This window comes from Brachyhypopomus gauderio, chromosome 8 (assembly GCF_052324685.1).
Source record: "Brachyhypopomus gauderio isolate BG-103 chromosome 8, BGAUD_0.2, whole genome shotgun sequence".
Lineage (NCBI taxonomy): Eukaryota > Metazoa > Chordata > Actinopteri > Gymnotiformes > Hypopomidae > Brachyhypopomus > Brachyhypopomus gauderio.
The window spans coordinates 1083453-1103666 of NC_135218.1; the positions used below are offsets into that span (position 1 = coordinate 1083453).

General features: G+C 41.9%; 1 protein-coding gene across 1 annotated transcript in view; it reads right to left on the minus strand.

The window, feature by feature from the left end:
• The window catches only part of ppp4r1l (protein phosphatase 4, regulatory subunit 1-like), a 31284-nt gene that overhangs the window by 8260 nt on the left and 2810 nt on the right, over nt 1–20214 (minus strand). Inside the window, exons 3-18 of the mRNA XM_077013721.1 lie at nt 12233–12362; nt 11806–11912; nt 10303–10445; nt 9410–9556; nt 7049–7156; nt 6482–6547; nt 6160–6318; nt 5908–6032; nt 5234–5700; nt 3405–3529; nt 3034–3117; nt 2747–2932; nt 2277–2438; nt 1962–2062; nt 1708–1828; nt 781–915 (exon numbers count right to left, since the gene is read on the minus strand). Of these exons, the coding sequence (XP_076869836.1) occupies nt 781–915; nt 1708–1828; nt 1962–2062; nt 2277–2438; nt 2747–2932; nt 3034–3117; nt 3405–3529; nt 5234–5700; nt 5908–6032; nt 6160–6318; nt 6482–6547; nt 7049–7156; nt 9410–9556; nt 10303–10445; nt 11806–11912; nt 12233–12362 (2366 nt within the window). The remainder of the gene's footprint in view (nt 1–780; nt 916–1707; nt 1829–1961; nt 2063–2276; nt 2439–2746; nt 2933–3033; nt 3118–3404; nt 3530–5233; nt 5701–5907; nt 6033–6159; nt 6319–6481; nt 6548–7048; nt 7157–9409; nt 9557–10302; nt 10446–11805; nt 11913–12232; nt 12363–20214) is intronic.

The window sequence follows — 20214 nt, forward strand, 5'->3', positions numbered from 1 at the left end:
CGGATAGGCCAGAATTCAAGATACCATTGAGTCAGACTACTACTAAACTAGAGGAGTCAATGTCATTACCTAGTGTTTTGCAAGTTAGACGTTTGCCAAGAAGCACAAATAACCATAGCCAGACATACAATTTAAAGAACAACGGCAAGTGGAGCCAGGATGGAGAATAGTCTGGAGCTTTGTCTTCCATGAGACTTTATACATGGAGTTTCGAGTCGAGCCAAGCTTGAGGTTCTGAGTGTTCGCTGTACACTCAGCTTTTTACCATGGACATCATGTAGGGAGGGGCCAGTCCATTTTTGGCTTTGTAAGCAAGCATCAAGGTTTTATATCTGATGCGTGCCGCTACTGGAAGCCAGTGAAGAGATCGTAGCAGAGGAGTCACATGTGAGAACTCGTGAACTTATTGCTACTTGTGCCAACTTTTTTGGGATTTGTTGACACTGAAATTTGAATCAACATATTTTTCCTTTAAAATGATTATTCACTCAGATTAAACTTTTGATCTGTCATCTATGTTCTATTACGAATAAAATACTGATATTTGCCATCTACACATCATTGCATTCAGTTTTTATTCACAATTTGTTTAGTGTCCCAACTTTTTTAGAACTTTTTTATATTATTAAATTATAATATTATAAAGTTATTAAGTACTTTCATGGTATTATAGTTCGAAGAAAACATGGCAATGTTGTCAATAAGAGGCCTATAACAAATTCCGCTGCTTAAATTTTAGAACTAACCACACACAAAATATTCATGTTTAGTTCATCTCACCTGGCATATGAAGGTGAAAGCTTGTCGTCCCACCCATTTAGGACAATGGCAAAACCTCACAACAAGTTCATTGATGAAGTTCAGACTAAGGTCATGAGCCTCACAAGAGTATAACTTCTGCAAGATCCCCACCACCTGCACACATAGGTGTACACACACACACACACACACACACACACACACACACACACACACACACACACACACGGTTATACATGCACACACAATCACAGTTGCCTGTCTGGATTAATTTTATAATAGACTTCACTGACAGATTACACCACATGTATTCAAATCACAGTGCATGATAGTTAGCCTTGAAAAGCACTTATTAATAAGCCAAACCACAATATCTGTCTACTAAACAAGTAGAAGTTCACTGGCTAAACTAGCATGTACAGTGGGGAAAATAAGTATTTAGTCAGTCACCAATTGTGCAAGTTCTCCCACTTAAAAAGATGAGAGAGGCCGGTAATTGACATCATAGGTAGACCTCAACTATGAGAGACAAAATGTGAAAAAAATTGAGAAAATCATTTTGTCTGACTTTTAAAGAATTTATTTGCAAATAATGGAGGAAAAGAGTGAGAGTGATGTTTTACTAATAATGCCATAGCTTCTTCTTCAGAGAGAAGGGACAGGCAGCAGCAAAAATCCTTATTTTCACTGGTAAGATTTACATACTTATGAGACATTTTGATTGGTTCCATTCTTTGACATCTTATAGAAAGAAATAATATGTAAAATAGCATACATCAATATCCTTCTACAGGGTGGTGATATATTTTTCCTCACACTCAGGCCTTCTCTCAGAGGCCCTGGCTAAGCCTCGTCTGCCATGCAGAAACAGTGCCTTGACTGATGAGCAATTCAGAAAATTGGCAGCTCTAGATCAAACACATTTAAATCAACAGAGTGATCACTCACTAATTTGTAGGAAATCCACCGTACTTCTGACACTTTGTCAGAACAGAGGTTGAGTGCTATTTGTCTGAGATAGTTGTACACATCATAGTGGCTGTATAGTTCAATAATCAGGATCAACTGCCTGCAGAGATACACACACATACATAAGATCTATTTGAAAATCTAGACAAACATGGCAGATGCAATTAATAAGGCTAAGCAGGGAGGAAGAATCAACATATGCCTGAGTGAATAAATAAATAAATGATATGTACTCAGCTAACTCATAGCGAAACCTCCAGTTTCGGCTGTTGTCAGTCACCATAAACTCCTGCATTTGATAAAGATACTCCCGGCGCTTTTCAGCATGGAGAAGCTGCAGAAGAAAGGAAAGTTTATCTTAGACCACTGATTACATATAGATTATTATGGTATATGTTATAAACTAGCACAAATAAATTTATTTATGCATATGTATGTGAATGTACATATATGTATGTATATATTTATCTATGGCCTAAGACCTCACCTAAAAAAGAAAAATGCAGAATGAAATAAGCTCATAGAATGGTAAGCTTGAAGGTACTCACCTTGAGAAAGTCATAGAGGTGTTTGAGAACTCCAATTCGCACTTCGTCTAAGTCTTTAAGGAAGCCATTGAAGATGGGCACGAGGTCAGCTGCTGTCAGCTGATCCCCAAGAATCACTGCCAGCTCGTGGATGGAGAAGGCCAGGGTCCGTCTGACTTTCCACTGTTAAAAACTCAGTATATCAGAATTGCTTCTGTAGCACATTTACAATTGGTCTATCTTATTAGTTTATTTATGGATGGTGTTAAGCTTTTGAAGAAATCTGGTTTTGTAACTTGCAAGAATAATCACTATAGGGAAAACTTGTCCTAGTCACTAATTGCTCAGAAACTCCAGTGTGATTCCATTGTTCTTCCATCACAACAAGGAGAAAGGACAAAGAGATTTAAGCAGAATCATGTTGTTCAGATTATTCCAAACAAGAAGACGTTAGTTAGTGTTCCAACTCCAAAGAGTAATACAGTTCTAACCTGTACATCAGTTGCAAGGGTTTCATAGGTGTCTTTGAGGCAATGCCAGTTCTGTCTGCCCAGGGTCAGGGCCACACCTGGTAGGCTAAATGCACAGTGCTTTGCTATTTCAGTGTCCACGGTCTGTGCTCGGGCTGGGTCTGTCATGGACAAGTACTGATCCAAAAGTTGCTGAGGAATTACATTCTATAAGATGAAAAGGAGAGAAGAAGAAGTGTGAGTGATAGTGATATAATAAATACAATACAAATAATTTAAGTCACCAGCTGCCATTGCCCATTACTCACCTGAACTTTAGGCTTCTCCTCTTTACAAGGTCTGTTAATATCAAAGTTCTTCTCTTCCTTCACATTCTCTATCAGCTCTGACTTCTAGAAGCACAAAAATCCATCTCAAGTTAATAAAAACAGAGTTTCACTAAAAACCCCTTGGTTCACACTACTGTATGTTAAAGCCCATCAACACTAACAAACATACTAAGCAGTGTGAGAGAAGCAGTATGAGATTTGATCATTTCAAAATAGCTGTGAAAAATGAAGGAACTAAGATCATAGATGAAAACAGAAATTGAGAAGGTGTGTGAACACAACTGTGCCTCTCCTCCAGTGGCCACACTGCTTGACACTGGTGAGATAGGTGAAGAGTTTAAAAGGTGGACCTCGATCTCTAGATGCTTGTGTCCGATCCTTTCATTTTCCAATACTGAGACAATCTGATCCCCATCATTTCCATGACTCTCCAGCTGAGCCGCCTTCAGTGCAGCTGACAATACTTGCACTTGAGCTAAGAAACACAATCATAACAAAAACAATGGATAACACCAAGTATTAAAAAGCTGTATATTAACACTAAGAAGCATTTTTACACCAAATATATCCACAAAGTCATCCAATTTTCAGTGTATCTTCTAAAATAAAATGAAGAGAAATATTGAAATTTTGTTAGAATTGGTCAAAACTATTATAACAGATAACAATATTCCTGTGACTGTGTTTGTACTTGAAGAATGAGGGGGAAATTGTAAGTTTTGAAAAGTACAGAAAAGCGCTGTCATGTAGGGCTATGCCCCCCTCTCTTAGCTGTCACTCCGGTGTCCCTGTTCCTCGTGTCTGTGTTGTTCCTTGCTGTTACGGTGACAGTCCCAGACCCTTCCCTGTGGGTGTGTCGCTACGTTGTCTGCGTGTCGTTATGTCCATGTATGTACTTCCGTGGGTGTGGGTTGTTCGTGAGCGTGTTCGTAGTCGCACCTGTGCCTTGTCTCGAGATCACGAGGGTCTGTGTTAATCACCTATTTAATGTGCGTTCACGCAGTGTCTTGTGCTCGTCTTTGTCTAAAGTTTCGTGCCAGTGTGAGTGTCGCTGTACCGCGCTCGCACTATCGTGTCGAAGCTACGTGTCTTTGTGTAAAATAAACGTTCTATGTTCCACCGTTCAACACTCGTCGTGCCTCCTCCCTCGAGTGTTACACTTGCCTGTTGGTCCCGCCCTGCTTGTCTGTTGCCCTGGTTTCCGTCTGTCTGCCACGCCCGTATTGTCAGTGTGATCACCTGTGTCTAGTTTAGTTCCATGTATTTATAGTCCCTGTATTTCCCATGTCAGTATCGGTTGTTTTGTGTCTTGCTTGCGTTTGCCTTATGCCGCTGCTATCTGTTTTGTCTTCATCGTGAGTATTCGTAGTTCAGCGTGTGTTTCTGCCTAGTCGTTGTTTCCCCTGCCTTGTTTTGTTCCTCATGCCACCATGCCTGTTTAGCTGTCTTACTCTAACTGCCCTCCTGTTATGACCCGTGCCTGTACTTACGACAACGTCTTTGGAATTCCATTTAATAAATCTCGCTCACCTCAGCGTTTGTGTCCGCTTCCTTGCTCTGCGTCACGCAGTACGTTATAAGTGCAGTAAGTTAACTGATGGTTAAGAAGTGAAGGCCAAACGCTTTGTAATTATTTAGTTATCTATACTGCCCACTTAAAAGGCCAATTTTTAAATTCCTGATAAAATGCAATTTATTTCTCAGACATTTCCTCCAGCACATAATTTGTCCTGATCATTAACTGATTAATTGATATTCATTGACAGAAACTGTCTGATCTCTCCTACTAGTTTAGCTCTCAAAAGTGGGCAATTAGTTGGTGCACAGGGTTTAAACAAGTGCAGGTTTCTAAGAGTTGCCAATATTTAGCAATAATATATAGCAATCCATTCAAATATTTTATTCTGTTGTTTTCTTGAGATTTTACAAAAAACATGGGCACCAACTGATTTGCAGTGCATGCAATTTGCAAAAAAAAAAAAAACCTGTCAATATTTTTGATACACCGTTTTAATAATTTGATTCTACTTGAGACTATAAGCCTGAGAGTTTATACATCCACTTGAAGATGGCAAAGTCAAGATTCCCACAGAGACAATTAAATTGCCAGGAAGGAAATTTACATGCATGCAGCCTAAGTGGATTTATAGCAGATTTTAATTTCAATATTTAAAGTCACCTTGTACATCTGGATCATCAAGATGAGGCTGTAGGCACTCCAGAACTTTTTGGATCTGACAGCTTGTAGCTGGATTTGTAGGATTTAAATTTGGAATTGCTTCTTCCCTTTTCACCACTTCCTTTCCTTGTTCTTCCTTTTTCCCCTCATCCTGTAGTAGCTCCAAATCCTGGCTGATATCAGGTAACATTGGTCTCCAGTAGTGGAAAGTGTTATACATGTCATCAGTCTGCTGGTTGAAGGTGGTAGCTGAGCTCTCAGACTGAACTAGCTTAATACCCTCAAATGGGACTGTATTTAAGGGCAAAACTGGGGGATTATATATGTCCTTTGGGGCTTGAGGTGCAGGAATGATTGGCTCTGAGCTTTGCTCAGTTAGGTGTGGATGAAAGGGACCATCAGGAGAGCTGTGAGTGGAAACTTTACAGCAGCTACCTGAGCTACCACTGGATGTTTGCGGCTTGTTGCTATGGAGATAGAAAGTTTCAATTGATGAGAAAGGTCTCATTTTAGGCACATAAAACAACACTGCACTATGAAGACACATACCTTTGAATGTTCATATCAGTTAATGGATATTTTGTAAATTGATATTTTGTAAACTGAAAATTTGTAAATTTTGACTCCACTGACTATTGACACTATGCAGTCTCAAAGGCTTTGCACGAATGTACCTCTCTGTTGATAAAGTTGGGATCTCATGCAGTGATCCATCCTCATGGAAGTGGAAACCAGTACTGGATGGAGTGACAAACGTGGAGATAAAACCACCAAGAGACTGAAACGCAGCTTGACGGACCTGATTAGGGAGAGTAGTCATAAAGAGTGAATTATACTTTTTAGTGTCATGCTTATTAAATGTGACTAAATTTGTGTCCTCATGTATTATGCTTTATGTGTGCTTTTGCATTCTTTTTTGCACTTACCCAACGGGACTGATCACTGATGAGGTTGATGAACAAGGGAGACAGCTTAGTGCGCCGCACCTCTGGAGATGTACAGTTGGAAACTACCATGAAGCACTCGGCACATGCTTTACGAATGCCCCACAAGCTGTCTGAACATAGGTCATAAAACTTCGGCAACTGTGAACCATAGACATAGAAAAAACTGGATGAGGATAAATCTTGTAAAATGTCCTACTTTACTTTAGGATGTCACATCAGATATTAAACATAATTTTATAAGTTGTATACAAAATATTATCTAAAGTGTCAATCAGCAGAAATATCCAAATGTTTTTCTTACCAGTAGTTTCTCTGTGGCTTCTTGACCAACAATGGAACAGAATTCACCAAAATTTGCTGCACAAACCTAGATGCAAGTGAATATATGAGTACAATTTTTTTGAGCAATTTTTACATTTTTAAAAAATATATTCCCTTTATACATTTTGGGCCAACTCTGCACAAGTTACAAAAGAAAATTAACATTATTGTATAAGACCAAGTACCTTTCTACACTGTAAGACATATTTTAACAAGAACCAATATCTATATGTGTTGTAAAAAGCACTATATAAATAAATTTGACTTGACTATGCCTACTTTCATAAGAGCTGAACTGATGACAGTTGTCCATTAAATGTAGAAATATTAATTTAATATAGATTTTTTAAAATTGTCTATAGAGATGGAGATCAGAAGAAAGGCCTACCAGCTATCACAACAAAAATCTAGGAAGTAAAGCAGCAGAAGGGTGTGGGAAAGTTCAAATATGCCAGATCACAAAAACAGGGACAGGGATCCAACAGCTTTTAGTACCCACACAAAAGTGACATAATCAAAGTCAATATTCATCTGAACACAACATTACCTTGCGGACTTGGAAGAGCCTGCTATCACTGCAGAGCTCACAATAGCGCAGTAGCAGCAGGTGTTCCACTGTGTGTTTCCTTAGCATGGTTATCAGTTTGCACATGATCTACAACGCAATAACACTTATGAGTTATATAACCCAAATCTCTATTTTTTTACATCACAAAATACATGAAGCATTGTTTTGCTCCAAATATTGCATTTCTCTGTTGTCTTTGTGTTGAATTAAATCAGTTTATTTTATATTCTAATTATATTTTTATTATATAATTAGTTTACCAGAGGCATTGTTAATTAAGGAAGAGGCATTGTTAATTAACAAAATTATTTTTGTTAATTTTCCATGCTCAAAAAATGCTAGATGACTAAAACCCAAAAAACTATAAAGTGCGATAGTGTGAAAAATAACATTAATGGTTTGTGATTACCATTTATCAATATAACACAGCCATAAACATCTAGTTTTTAATCCTGACTAATACATTGTACATACATATCAACATAGTGATACTCCAATGTTAAGACCAGTTTCCTGAGTCTGAATATAGCACCGGTACATCTACCTGCCATCTAGTGTTGTCAAAAAAATCGATATATCAATACGTATCGATACTGAACATTCTGAAACGGTACAATACTCGTTTCCCTTAAGTATCAATTTTTTTTTACATAAAATGCGCTTTCGTTTGACCCACCCAAGCTGCCGTAATGCACAGGACAGTTTGTAATGCTAATATGGCAGCTAAAGCAAACGCAGTGCTGTTGGATTCGAAGCAGATACAGATGGAAAACCGAAGGACATGAACAAGCCAGTTTGCAAGCGGTGCCTTTGGAACATTTCAACGAAGGGCGCTAAAGCCTGGTTGAGTGACCATAGCGCTCGACTCCGCGCGCGAACCTCCGCGAGCGGTGGAGGCTTTATACTTTCCGCTTTGCAGTGTTGTCCGAAACTATATGTGGTAGTATAAAAGAAACACCCTTCAAAACAGGGGAATGAACACTTATCTGACGAATTTTAATGCTGCTTTGTGTGTCAGTGTGTTTCAGGTTTGAAAAGTGCTGCAATTTAGGCTAAAGTACTTGAAAATGTTTAAATTGTAACTACTTCGTTTCACAACAAATATCTGTCTGACTGAACAGTTTTCTTGTATTACATTAACAAATACGAGCCTCTTGTAATTCCAGGATGAAACATGAGAGAACGTGAAGACGTTAAGATTGGGCGTTTTGAAAATAAACAACCATTAAATAATGTGATTAAAAGCGCAATATTTCGAATCATTTCGAGTATATGTATAAATATTTAACTTAATTAAGTTTAACGAGCTGGGAAATATTGGTACAAGGGCTTGAATTGAACCCTGCAAACATGACTTTGTTCATTGCGCTGAGGCGCGGCGCGCACAAAGTTACAAAATTCGACAGGTGCACGACCTCGCATGCGCCGCGCTTCAGCGCGATGAACAAAGTCATGTTTGCAGGGTTCATACACCTTGTGGAATTCAAACACTTGTATGTCACTTTCAAGGTCCATTTCAATATTTCCCAGCACGAGCAAAGACACTTTGTCAGACGTTCAAAAGACGTCCACTGAAAAGCCAGAATGAAAGTTTTAGCGACGTCTTTTTTAAACGTCTATTACTGCCGTTCAGTTGCAGTTTTTGCACGTCCTGACATCCAATAAAGGTCCTAGTCAGACGTTCAGATAGAAAACTCGTCATAGACGTTCATGTTAAGTTAAAAGGTTAAGGTCCTAGTCACACTGTCAGATTTTGAACCAGTTTTGAACGTCCACCAGACATGCAAAAATGGGTCTGGACTGACCGACATGATACAGAATTGACTTTAACGTCTTTCTGACGTCGCATGTTTGTTGGGATAAGTTAAATATTTATACATATACTCGACATTATTCGCTTTTTTATCACATTATTTAATGGTTGTTTATTTTCAAAACGCCCAATCATAACGTCTTCACGTTCTCTCCCTGGAATTACAAGATGCTCAGTTCAGTCAGACTGTTCAGTCAGACAGATATTTGTTGTGAAATGAAGTTACAATTTCAAGCATTTTCAAACACAAAGCAACATTCATTTGTTTGTTTATAAAAAAATTTTTAAGGCTTTAAAACGGAAATTAGCACCGTATCTGACTTTGGTATCGAAAATTGTATCGAATTTCAATATTTTTTTAAGTATCGTATCGAAGTTGTAATTCTTAGTATCGTGACAAGCCTACTGCCATCAAATATGTTATTACAGTAAGTGTGAGGGTAGTTCAGTAAGAATTCAGTATATCCCATTCTTGTTAAGAAAGCTTTATATTCACTTCCTATGTAATAAAAACCTTTCAATCTTACCGCAACAGCCTCAATCTTATAGTCATCGTCACTGCTTGGTTCAGTGAGCTCCAGAAGCACAGGACACACTTTTCCTTCCATGTCATTAGTGCAGACCAGACCCTGTTCCAACAGCACCAGGAGTGCTGCCTGACTCGTCTTACGCACCTAGGTTGACAAATCCAGATTATGTGAACAAACAATAAATCCACAACACCCATTTCATTTTTATCCATAATGGGAAATTAAAATATAATGGGATTTAGCACTTCTGGAATGTGTAATCAGTGCACATAAAACTTTTTTAGCAACTTTGCTGTAACCTCAACATCATAATTAAGAGCACATGCTCATGTCTTGCAAGGGAAGTTGTTCTATGCATGAAAATTGCCTATTTGGTTTGCAAGTCTAACCACAGTAAGCTTGGTGCTGCTGTTGTATTATACTTTTCCAAAGGCAGAAAATGTCCTAGGGCTGTTTTAAGACATATGACTGCAACTCTTTTTATTATGATAGCTTATGATACAAAGGATTTACATTGATGGACTTCTACTAGCTGGGCTGCCCAATGGAGAATGGGTTCCCTTTTGAGTTTTGGTCCTCCCAAGGCATCTTCATAATCCCCGCTTATGGAGTTTTTCCTTTCTACTGTCACCCCTGGCTTGCTTATTAGGGATCTGGACCCATGCACTTGTAAAGCTGCTGTAAAGGTACTATATAAATATATTTGACTTGACTTGACAGTAAGCTGAACTCCTGTATAGCAGTTTTGAATGTTAAACTGTCAAATTAGATATGCACAACTGATTTTCCTGATATGATCATAGCTTTGCTCAAGCCTTATTTCTAAAGATTTATTCATCAAGTGACATAGCACTGTAAAATACAAAAATACAACTCCATCAACTACTAACCTGGTTATTGGGATCTGTGAGGTAACGTACTACAATGGGCACCAAGTACCTTGAAAAAGCTACTGGAAAATTAGGCCGATTCTCATGAAGGAACATGGCAATGTTTGGTACCTGTTCCATAAGCTCAGCTCGCACTGTGGGTTCTGAAACACAAACATATCCACACAAATTTCTTGCTGTGATTTGGATCTTACTTACCATATGAGTTTAAATCAAAATATTTCCAGCAACGTTTGACCAGACAAGGAATTCTAAATACATCATAACATAAAAAAAAAATTTAAACAAACACATAGTTGTGATCACTGTAATGCACCAAAAATCCTTGCAAGAGTTAGAGGTTTTAGTTCAGAATTCGCAGATTGATTAGGAACACAACACACAAGACAAAGTTGTCATTAAATGGGCACAAATTTCATTAAATAATGAAAATGGCATACAGCTACAGTGAGGAAAACATTGTATTTGAACATTGAAGATGGGTCGTGGCTGGGTCTTTCAACATGACAATCACCCCAAAACACACAGCTGTATAACCAAGGAGTGGCTCCGTAAGAAGCATATCAAGGTTCTGGAGTGGCCTAAACCCTATAAAAAATCTTTGGAGGGAACTCAAACTCCGTGTTTCTCAGCGACAGCCCAGAAACCTGACTGATCTGGAGAAGATCTGTGTGGAGGAATGGGCCAAAATCCCTGCTGCAATGTGTGTAAACCTGGTGAAAAAGTACAGGAAACGTTTGACCTCTATAATTGAAAACAAAGGCTACTGTACAAAATATTAACATTGATTTTCACAGGTGTTCAAATACTTATGTTCAAATAGCAGTAACACAAATTCATTTTTTTTAAATCATACATTGTGTTTTTAGATCATTTCTCTCATGGTGGACATGCACCTAAGATGAACATCTCAGACCCCTCCATGACTTGCAAAGTCACAGGGTGTTCAAATACTTGTTTTCCTCACTGTATACTGCTCCAAGGTGTGAAGAGAATATTGGCAATTTTCATTCCCTTCCCCTTATCAATGAGTAAAACTGTCAAAATCATGATTCATGTTCATATTTAATAGGATCCCAGAAAAGCTGTTAGTTTGCTCTGCACAGTTCACTCTGGAGAGATCTCAAGCCACAGAGAGTATTGAAAAGGCTTTGCTCAGCGACTGAAGAAAACAGAATTAGTTTCAACTTTATACAGTGACAGCAAAACAAAGCAACAGCAAAGTACAAAGTGGTGTAATATTTGGGCAAACTAAGTAGATTTTTTTTGCAAGATAACAGGCATGTTGGAGCCAAGGCATTTTTCTTAGCACAGACACAAAAATTATTCAAATTGTATGAAATTGTTTCCCAAGCTTTGAGATTACATACTGTTGACTCAATCATTTTAAATGTCCACGTAAAGCAGCTCTGTTCCAATTTGTTTGCTTTTTTCTTCTCCTCCAAATTAATTTTGAACTGACAGAAGTTCAAAAAGTCGTACATAAAAAAAAGATGTACATACCTACATCCTCGGACATCCTGCCAACAGTCTCCATTACACTAATGAAATCGTTCTCATTATCACTGAACTCTCGTAGCACATCTAATAACCCACGTGCCACAATTTGCCTAAAAACAAAGAAATTAACATGGTTTAATGTTTTATTAATATGTCTCATTTGACAGCAAACAAAACAGATCAACACAAATTACAGTAATCAATTGTTGTATAACAAAAACAAAAGAAGTGTAACTCATCCAAACATCCATGTCTGCAAATGCTTAACTGCAAAACTATTAACAGTTGATTTGTGCTTAAAGTGCTTAACAAATTTATTAACAAATTACACTTTCCTCACCTCTCAATGTCAAAACCAAACAGTGTATAATTAATCCTTAATTTATTTGTTTGTGTTTGCATACTGACAAAGGACCCTATTGTCTCTTACCTGTTGAATATATTATCACTGAAGGCATATTTTTCTAGCCGACCCAAGGGAGTTAGATTGTCCTGCCCTGCATCCAGGAATGCTGTGATTCGAATTCCTTCACATTCAGAACCATAGTCATCAAAGCCAACTGCAAATGTGACAACAATTTTTTTAAGATGTCACACATGACAAAAACAGACTGAAAATCATCAAATCTAGTCCTAATCTAGCCTAATATTGTTGCTACTCACACAAATATAACGAAAAAAATCTGACAATTTTGCATGTCTGTTACGAATTGACCAGGCAGAGAGGGATCCAAATGCGGAAGAACACCGCTTTTATTGAAATGAGAAGCTGGTACAGAAACAGGCAGGGGAATCACGAGTACTAGGATAAGTAACAGCGTGTTCTTGGCGTGGTCAGGACGGTCCAGGGTCATACCGGGGGAGCAGAAGTCAGGAGGTACAGAGGGACTAGGCAGGAGACAAGGTCGGGGACGTAAGCGAGGGTCAGAACACAGGAAAGCAGACAGGTAATAGAACGGCTTGGTATGCGGCATGAGTCGGCAATACTTCGCGACTGAGACGTGCTGGGGAAGGTGTATAAGTGTGACTGAAAAGGGGGCGTGGTAATGAGGGGCAGGTGAGGCTGGTTAGGGAAGATCAGGTGGCATTCCTTACAGTACCCCCCCTCAAAGGAGCGGCACCTGACGCTCTACGACGTGCCGGGGGGCGACCGCGACGCCGGGGGGCAGGAAAGTTGGGGTGCGTTGCATGGAAATCAGCGATCATAGTGGGGCAGAGAACATCCCTCGCTGGAATCCAGGCCCGTTCCTCGGGCCCATATCCTTCCCAATCCACCAGATATTGGAGACCACCTCGCCGGCGTCGGGACTCCAAGAGCTCTCGGACGATGTACGCCGGACGACCGTCGATCTCCAGAGGGTCAGGAGGTTTAGCAGACACTGGGGGTACGGTGAACCCCCATTGGGGGTACTGGGGGTAGTGAACCGGCTTCAGGAGAGAGACGTGGAAGACAGGGTTAATACGGTAATGTGATGGTAAAAGGAGTTTATAGGTAACTGCATTAACTCTGCTGAGGACTTTAAATGGACCAATATATCGTGGACTAAGTTTTTTGCTCCGTTGCTTTAGGTTGAGATTCTGTGTCGACAGCCATACTCTTTGTCCTGGGTGGTAAATCAACGCTGGGAGACGACGACGGTTCGCGTTGAGCCTGCGTGTATGTAGAGCGCGTCGCAAATGTACATGTGCTAGTTCCCAGGTGCGGGCACTGTGTTTAAACCACTCGTCTAGGGCTGGGACATCAGCTGGTGTTTTGTCCCACGGGAAAAACGCAGGTTGGTAACCATATACACATTGAAAGGGCGTGAGTTTGGTAGCGGTGTGTACAATAGAATTCCGAGCATACTCTGCCCACGGGAGGTATTTGTGCCAGTCGTGCTGAGAAACGCAATATTGTCGGAGAAACCTCCCTAACTCCTGATTGTAACGCTCAACCTCTCCGTTAGACTGGGGGTGGTAGCCTGACGTCAGGCTGACAGTAATACCAAGAAGTTTGCAGAATTGTTTCCAAACCCGAGATGTAAACTGCGTCCCCCTATCGGAGACGATTTCTTCGGGCAAGCCATAAATCCGGAATACGTACTGGAAGAGGTCAAGAGCTGTCTCCATGGCAGTGGGTAGCTTGGGGCGAGGAATGAGACGGCACATTTTCGAGAACCGATCCACTATTACTGTAACAACAGTATTCCCTCCAGATGTGGGCAAATCCGTGACGAAGTCGATCGCGAGGTGCGTCCATGGCCGAAGAGGAACAGGTAAGGGAAGGAGCTCTCCTGCTGGTAGCGTCCGGGGAGTACGTGACTGGGCACAAACGGAACATGCTAGAACATAATCACGAATATCGTCCTCCCAGGATGGCCACCAGTAACGTTGCGAAACGAGATGTCGTGTGCGTGTAATACCGGGGTGGCCTGTACCCGCTGTGTCGTGTGCAAGCTGTAGGATACGCCCCCGAAGGGATACGGGTACGTATTGTTTCCCCTCCGGGCATTCTACCGGACTGGGATCGTTGAGCAAAGCCTCGTCCAATTCTTTTTGTACGTCCCATCGGATAGCCGCGAGGAAGCAGGACTCCGGCAGAATATGTCCAGGTTCGTGGGTTGCTTCGTCCTTTTCGTGGATCCGTGATAGGGCATCGGCTTTGATGTTCTTTGACCCGGGTCTGTAAGAGACAGTGAAACGAAACCGGGAGAAAAACAGTGCCCATCTGGCTTGTCGCGGGTTCAGGCGTCTGGCTGACTTCAGGTATTCGAGGTTCTTGTGATCGGTATATACAATGAATGGGTGCTCCGCTCCCTCCAACCAATGACGCCACTGCTCGAGCGTGAGTTTGATGGCCAGGAGTTCCCGATCTCCGACGTCATAGTTCATTTCAGCGGTTGTCAGTTTTTTGGAGAAGTAGGCACAGGGATACAGTTTCGGCGGGTTTCCCTGCCTCTGAGAAAGAACAGCGCCCACTCCCACCTCCGAAGCGTCGACCTCTACGATGAACTGGAGTTGGGGGTCAGGAAGGTGTAGTACGGGGGCCGACGTGAATGCTTTCTTAAGGAGTGAGAACGCTCATTCCTCTTCAGCGGTCCAGGCGAATTTCCGAGTCCTCCCTCCCTTTAGGAGATTAGTGAGAGGGGTAGCCAACTCACCGAAGCCTCGGATGAAACGGCGACAGAAGTTGGCGAATCACAGGAATCGCTGCAGCTCCTTTGTGGAACGAGGGGTCGGCCAGTTCGTGACTGCTTCCACCTTCTGCGTATTCATGGAGATCTGGCCAGGGGACAGCGTACATCCCAGAAATGTCACCGAGGAGCGATGAAATTCACACTTTTCCGCCTTCACATAAAGACTATGCTCCCGAAGGCGCTGTAACACAGCAGAGACGTGTTTGACGTGTTCTGAAACGGACGAGGAATAAACCAGGATATCATCAATGTAAACGAATACGAAATCATCTATCAGATCACGGAAAATGTCATCCATAAATGCTTGGAATACGGCGGGGCTATTAGTTAGTCCATATGGCATGACAAGGTACTCATAGTGCCCTCTGGCGGTAACAAAGGCAGTTTTCCACTCATCGCCCTCCCGAATACGGACCAAGTTGTAAGCGCTGCGTAAATCTAGCTTGGTGAAGATGTGCGCTCCCATCAAGCGCTCTTGCGAAGCAGTGATAAAGGGGAGAGGGTAGGCATATTTCGATGTGACTGCATTTAGGGCACGATAGTCTATACAAGGGCGTAATCCCCCATCCTTTTTCTCTACGAAGAAGAAACCAGCAGCAACCGGGGAGGTGGATGGTCGAATGAACCCCTTCTGCAGAGCCTCGGTGACGTAGGACTCCATCGCCAGATCTTCAGGGCGTGATAGAGGGTAAGGTTTCGTTTTTCGAGGTAAGGGGGCTCCAGGCAGGAGGTCGATTGCGCAATCACAGGGACGATGAGGAGGCAGACGACAGGCACTGTCCTTGTTGAAGACGTCCGCAAATGCACGATACTGAGTGGGGATGACGTCAGAGAGAGGTGTGTCTGGGCTTTCCACCGAGGATGACCGGAGTGGTAGGTGAATGCACTTGCTCAGACAACTGTCCTTCCACCGTACGAGTTCTCGTTTTTTCCAGGAGATTTCAGGGTCGTGCATGGACAGCCATGGAAACCCGAGTATGATGGGGTCTCGGGGCGTGGATATGAGGAAGAAATCTCTCATTTCACTGTGGAACAGACCTACACGTAGCTCCACGGGGCAGGTACGGAGTGTAATCACACCCTCTCCTATAGGCTGCCCATTCAGTGAATTTATTCTCAAGGGAGGATCTACAGGTACAGTGGGGAGGTGTAAGTGGTTGGCGAGGTCCTGATCTATGAAATCGCCTGCTGCTCCCGAATCCACTAAAGCAGACAGGTTTGTATCTATGCCGCCCCAAGATATTAGTACGGGTAAGCTAACTTGACTGTATCTTTTAATAGGCAGGAATGGCTGACATGTTAGTGGGGACCTGCCAAGCTGTACAAACTCGTCTGTCGTCTGAAGACTCGGATCACGTACATGGGAAGGTGGCGCACAGGACGCAATGACAGGGACGTCGGTATTACTGGAGCGGTAGGTCAATAATTTGTCAACGTTAATGGACGCTTGAATGAACTCAGACAAGGTGAGGGCTTCACTTCGGCAAGCGAGTTCAACCTGAATGTCATTTCGCAGACCGCGGCGGAACACTGTTTTCAAGGCCGAGTCACTCCAACCGCTTCCTGCAGCCAGCATACGAAACTCTCTCGCATACTCGGCAGCACTACGTTGTTCCTGTTTAATCTCGTAGAGCCGGTCTCCCACATCACGTCCGTCTGCGGGATGATCGAAAACAGCCCTGAGTACTGCGGTGAACTGACTCTCCGACTGGAGGGCAGGGTCTTGGCTTTCCCACAACGCTGTACCCCAGGCACCTGCTACTCCCGTGAGGAACGAAAGGATAAAGTGGACTCTCTGTAACTCGGCCTGGAACCGGGCTGGATGATGCGTGAAGTATATGGAACATTGCATGAGGAAATTTCGACAGCGATCAGGAGATCCATCGTAGCGCTCAGGTTCTGCCGCTGGAACACTCACGGAGGTAGAAGCAGAGGTTGTGACCAGGCGGACAGCTTCCTGGAGGGCAGCGATGTTGATTCCTTGACTCCGTATGATATCCGTGAGCTGGCGGACCGTTTCGGTGAGAGTCGCGATTGTTGCTTCTGCTGGATCCATGTTGTGGCGAAGTATTTCTGTTACGAATTGACCAGGCAGAGAGGGATCCAAATGCGGAAGAACACCGCTTTTATTGAAATGAGAAGCTGGTACAGAAACAGGCAGGGGAATCACGAGTACTAGGATAAGTAACAGCGTGTTCTTGGCATGGTCAGGACGGTCCAGGGTCATACCGGGGGAGCAGAAGTCAGGAGGTACAGAGGGACTAGGCAGGAGACAAGGTCAGGGACGTAAGCGAGGGTCAGAACACAGGAAAGCAGACAGGTAATAGAACGGCTTGGTATGCGGCATGAGTCGGCAATACTTCGCGACTGAGACGTGCTGGGGAAGGTGTATAAGTGTGACTGAAAAGGGGGCGTGGTAATGAGGGGCAGGTGAGGCTGGTTAGGGAAGATCAGGTGGCATTCCTTACAATGTCCCACTGAAAGTACATCCCCTCCATCAGACTGAATGGTAAAAAAATCTACAACAGGGCTGTTATTGGGAGAAATGGCTAAATGAAATATGTTAAGTGCAGCAATCCATCCAAATTACCAAAGAACCAGTGTTCTTTAGACATCAATATGTGGCCAGGAACCAGAATTCCTGCCACTTCTGGGTCATTCTACAAAAACGTCCACTTTTGACAGGTGGAAATTTTTCCTACATAAATTTCTTTTTTTAGGATTTAAAATTATACATTATTACTGTACCATTTTTATTATTCTATGTTCATTTTCCAAAGATTAAAGTAGGGCACACCCCTACTTTACACCAGTGACTTGCACTGAAGCTTCGAAGGAAATCTTAGGGTAGATGTTAAAATTTATAAAAAATGAAAAATGACATTGAACATACAATGTGTCTGTTTTCAATAATCTTCAGAGAGGAAACAAAATGATTTCCTGTGATGTCGTCAGCACGGCTTTATATATTAAAATAATAGTGTTTTGTCATACGGTAACACCAGTGCCATGAATATAGGGGACGTACACATTTATTATGTATTTTATTATATTTATTTGCAATATTGTATTTAAATATTTTGTGTGACATATTGGACCTTTATGGACACATAACTGCAGTTGAGTTAATAAAGTATATGTTTTCCATTAAGAAATAAATCCCTTCGTTTCCCAGCATGACAGTGAGGACAGGCATTTTTGGGCATACTTGGAAAAACACTCAAATGGTTGAAAAGAAAAACTGACTCATAAGTGGTTCAAAAAGGTATAATTGTTCAAATATCATGTTGTTTTGTCTTAAAATGTAAATACATCCCTAAATTTGAGGGGTTTTAAAATGCAACTGCCCTGTTAAGTCTAGGGACAGAAAAGTGGACATTTCTGTAGAATGACCCTTATATGTAGATTGCCTGTTTAGATGTTGGGAAAATACACTAAGCCAGAAAGCCTACAAAAGCCATGTCACTAGGTCATACTTCACAATGGGATTTGTTGGTAAAATTTAAGTGACTATGACAGCAACATTTGTATTTTATTACAACTTTTATTTTATAATAAGGTATACTAGTTACAACTGCCTTGTTTATAGCCAACACTACCATTCAGTACAGCTATTTGTACAGGTAAAACTACTTCTCCTCTCATGCTACCATCAGATCTGACATAAACCTAAACTAGGTGTGTCCTGGCTAACTAACACCTGGCTCATATAACCGCTATGACTCCCACTAACTATGTATATCGTGTATATACCCTAATCAATGCTGGAGTAGTTTTGCCTGTCCAACTATAAAATTTCAAAGTTCCACTTTTAGTGATGGCTTATTACATTCAGAACTTAGTCAGCCTATGAAATGTCCTTCATATGCACCATTATTTCTCTAAAAATATTGTTTTCAAATTAGTCACATTTAAAAAAATTATACTTCATTTACATATTTAAAATTGAAATAATAAAATGTGTTTACATTTTTAATTAATAAATTCTGTGACCATTATAAAATACATTTCATTAACGCAAATGTCGAAACATCCAATCATATGGCAGCAACTCAATGCATTTAGACATGTAGATATGGCCAAGACAATCTGCTGCAGTTCAAACCAAGTATCAGAATGGGGAAGAAAGGTGATTTAAGTGACTTTGAACGTGGTGTGTTTGTGCCAGACGGGCTGGTCCAAAAAAGAGAAAATATCCAGTGAGCAGCAGTTCTGTGGGCACAAATGCCTTGTTAATACCAGAGGTCAGAGGAGAATGGCCAGACTGGTTCGAAATGATATAACGGCAACAGTAACTCAAATAACCAGTTGTTACAATCGAGGCATACAGAAGAGCATCTCTGAACACACAACAGGTCAAACCTTGAGGTGGATGGGCTACAGCAGCAGAAGACCACACCGGGTGCCACTCCTGTCAGCTAAGAACAGGAAACTGAGGCTACAATTCACACAGGCTCACCAAAATTGGACAATAGAAGATTGGAAAACGTTGCCTGGTCTGATGAGTCTCGATTTCTGCTGGGACATTCAGATGGTGGGGTCAGAATTTGGCATCAATAACATGAAAGCATGGATCCATCCCGCCTTGTATCAACGGTTCACCCTGATGGTAGTGGTGCAATGGTGTGGGGGATATTTTCCTGACACACTTTGGGCCCATTATTCCCAACTGAGCATCGTGTTAACCCCACAGCCTACCTGAGTATTGTTACTGACCATGTCCATCCCTTTATGAGCATCGCGTCATGGATGTGCAGCCGACAAATCTGCAGCAACTGCGTGATGCTATCATGTTAATATGGACCAGACTCCCTGAGGAATGTTTCCAGTACCATTTTTAATCTATCTGAGGCACGTTGTGTCCTCTCGCCCCAGCACGCCCCTTCCCCTGGTTCTCTCTTTGAAGCTCCAATCATGGCCACGGAGCGTGAGGGGGACCTCATGTGCGCATACCTGCAAAGGTACACTTGCAAGGCCGAGGAGGAGGGGCTGGCGGGATTCTACAGTTCTACAGAGGGTGTGATGGAGCTCGGCACCAGGGTAATGGCTCTGTCCCCTCCTGAGAATGAGTTCGGGAATAAAGACTCAAAGAAGGAGGAGGAGGGTTTGCCACCCTTTGTGTTCTCCAAGTAAACGGTGTATTATGTGACCGAAGGAGCCAGCCCACCTCCGTCTGTGTACTCCAAGGCGATGGAATACTTTGAAGGGGAAGAAGCCAGCCCCTTTCCGTTAGAGT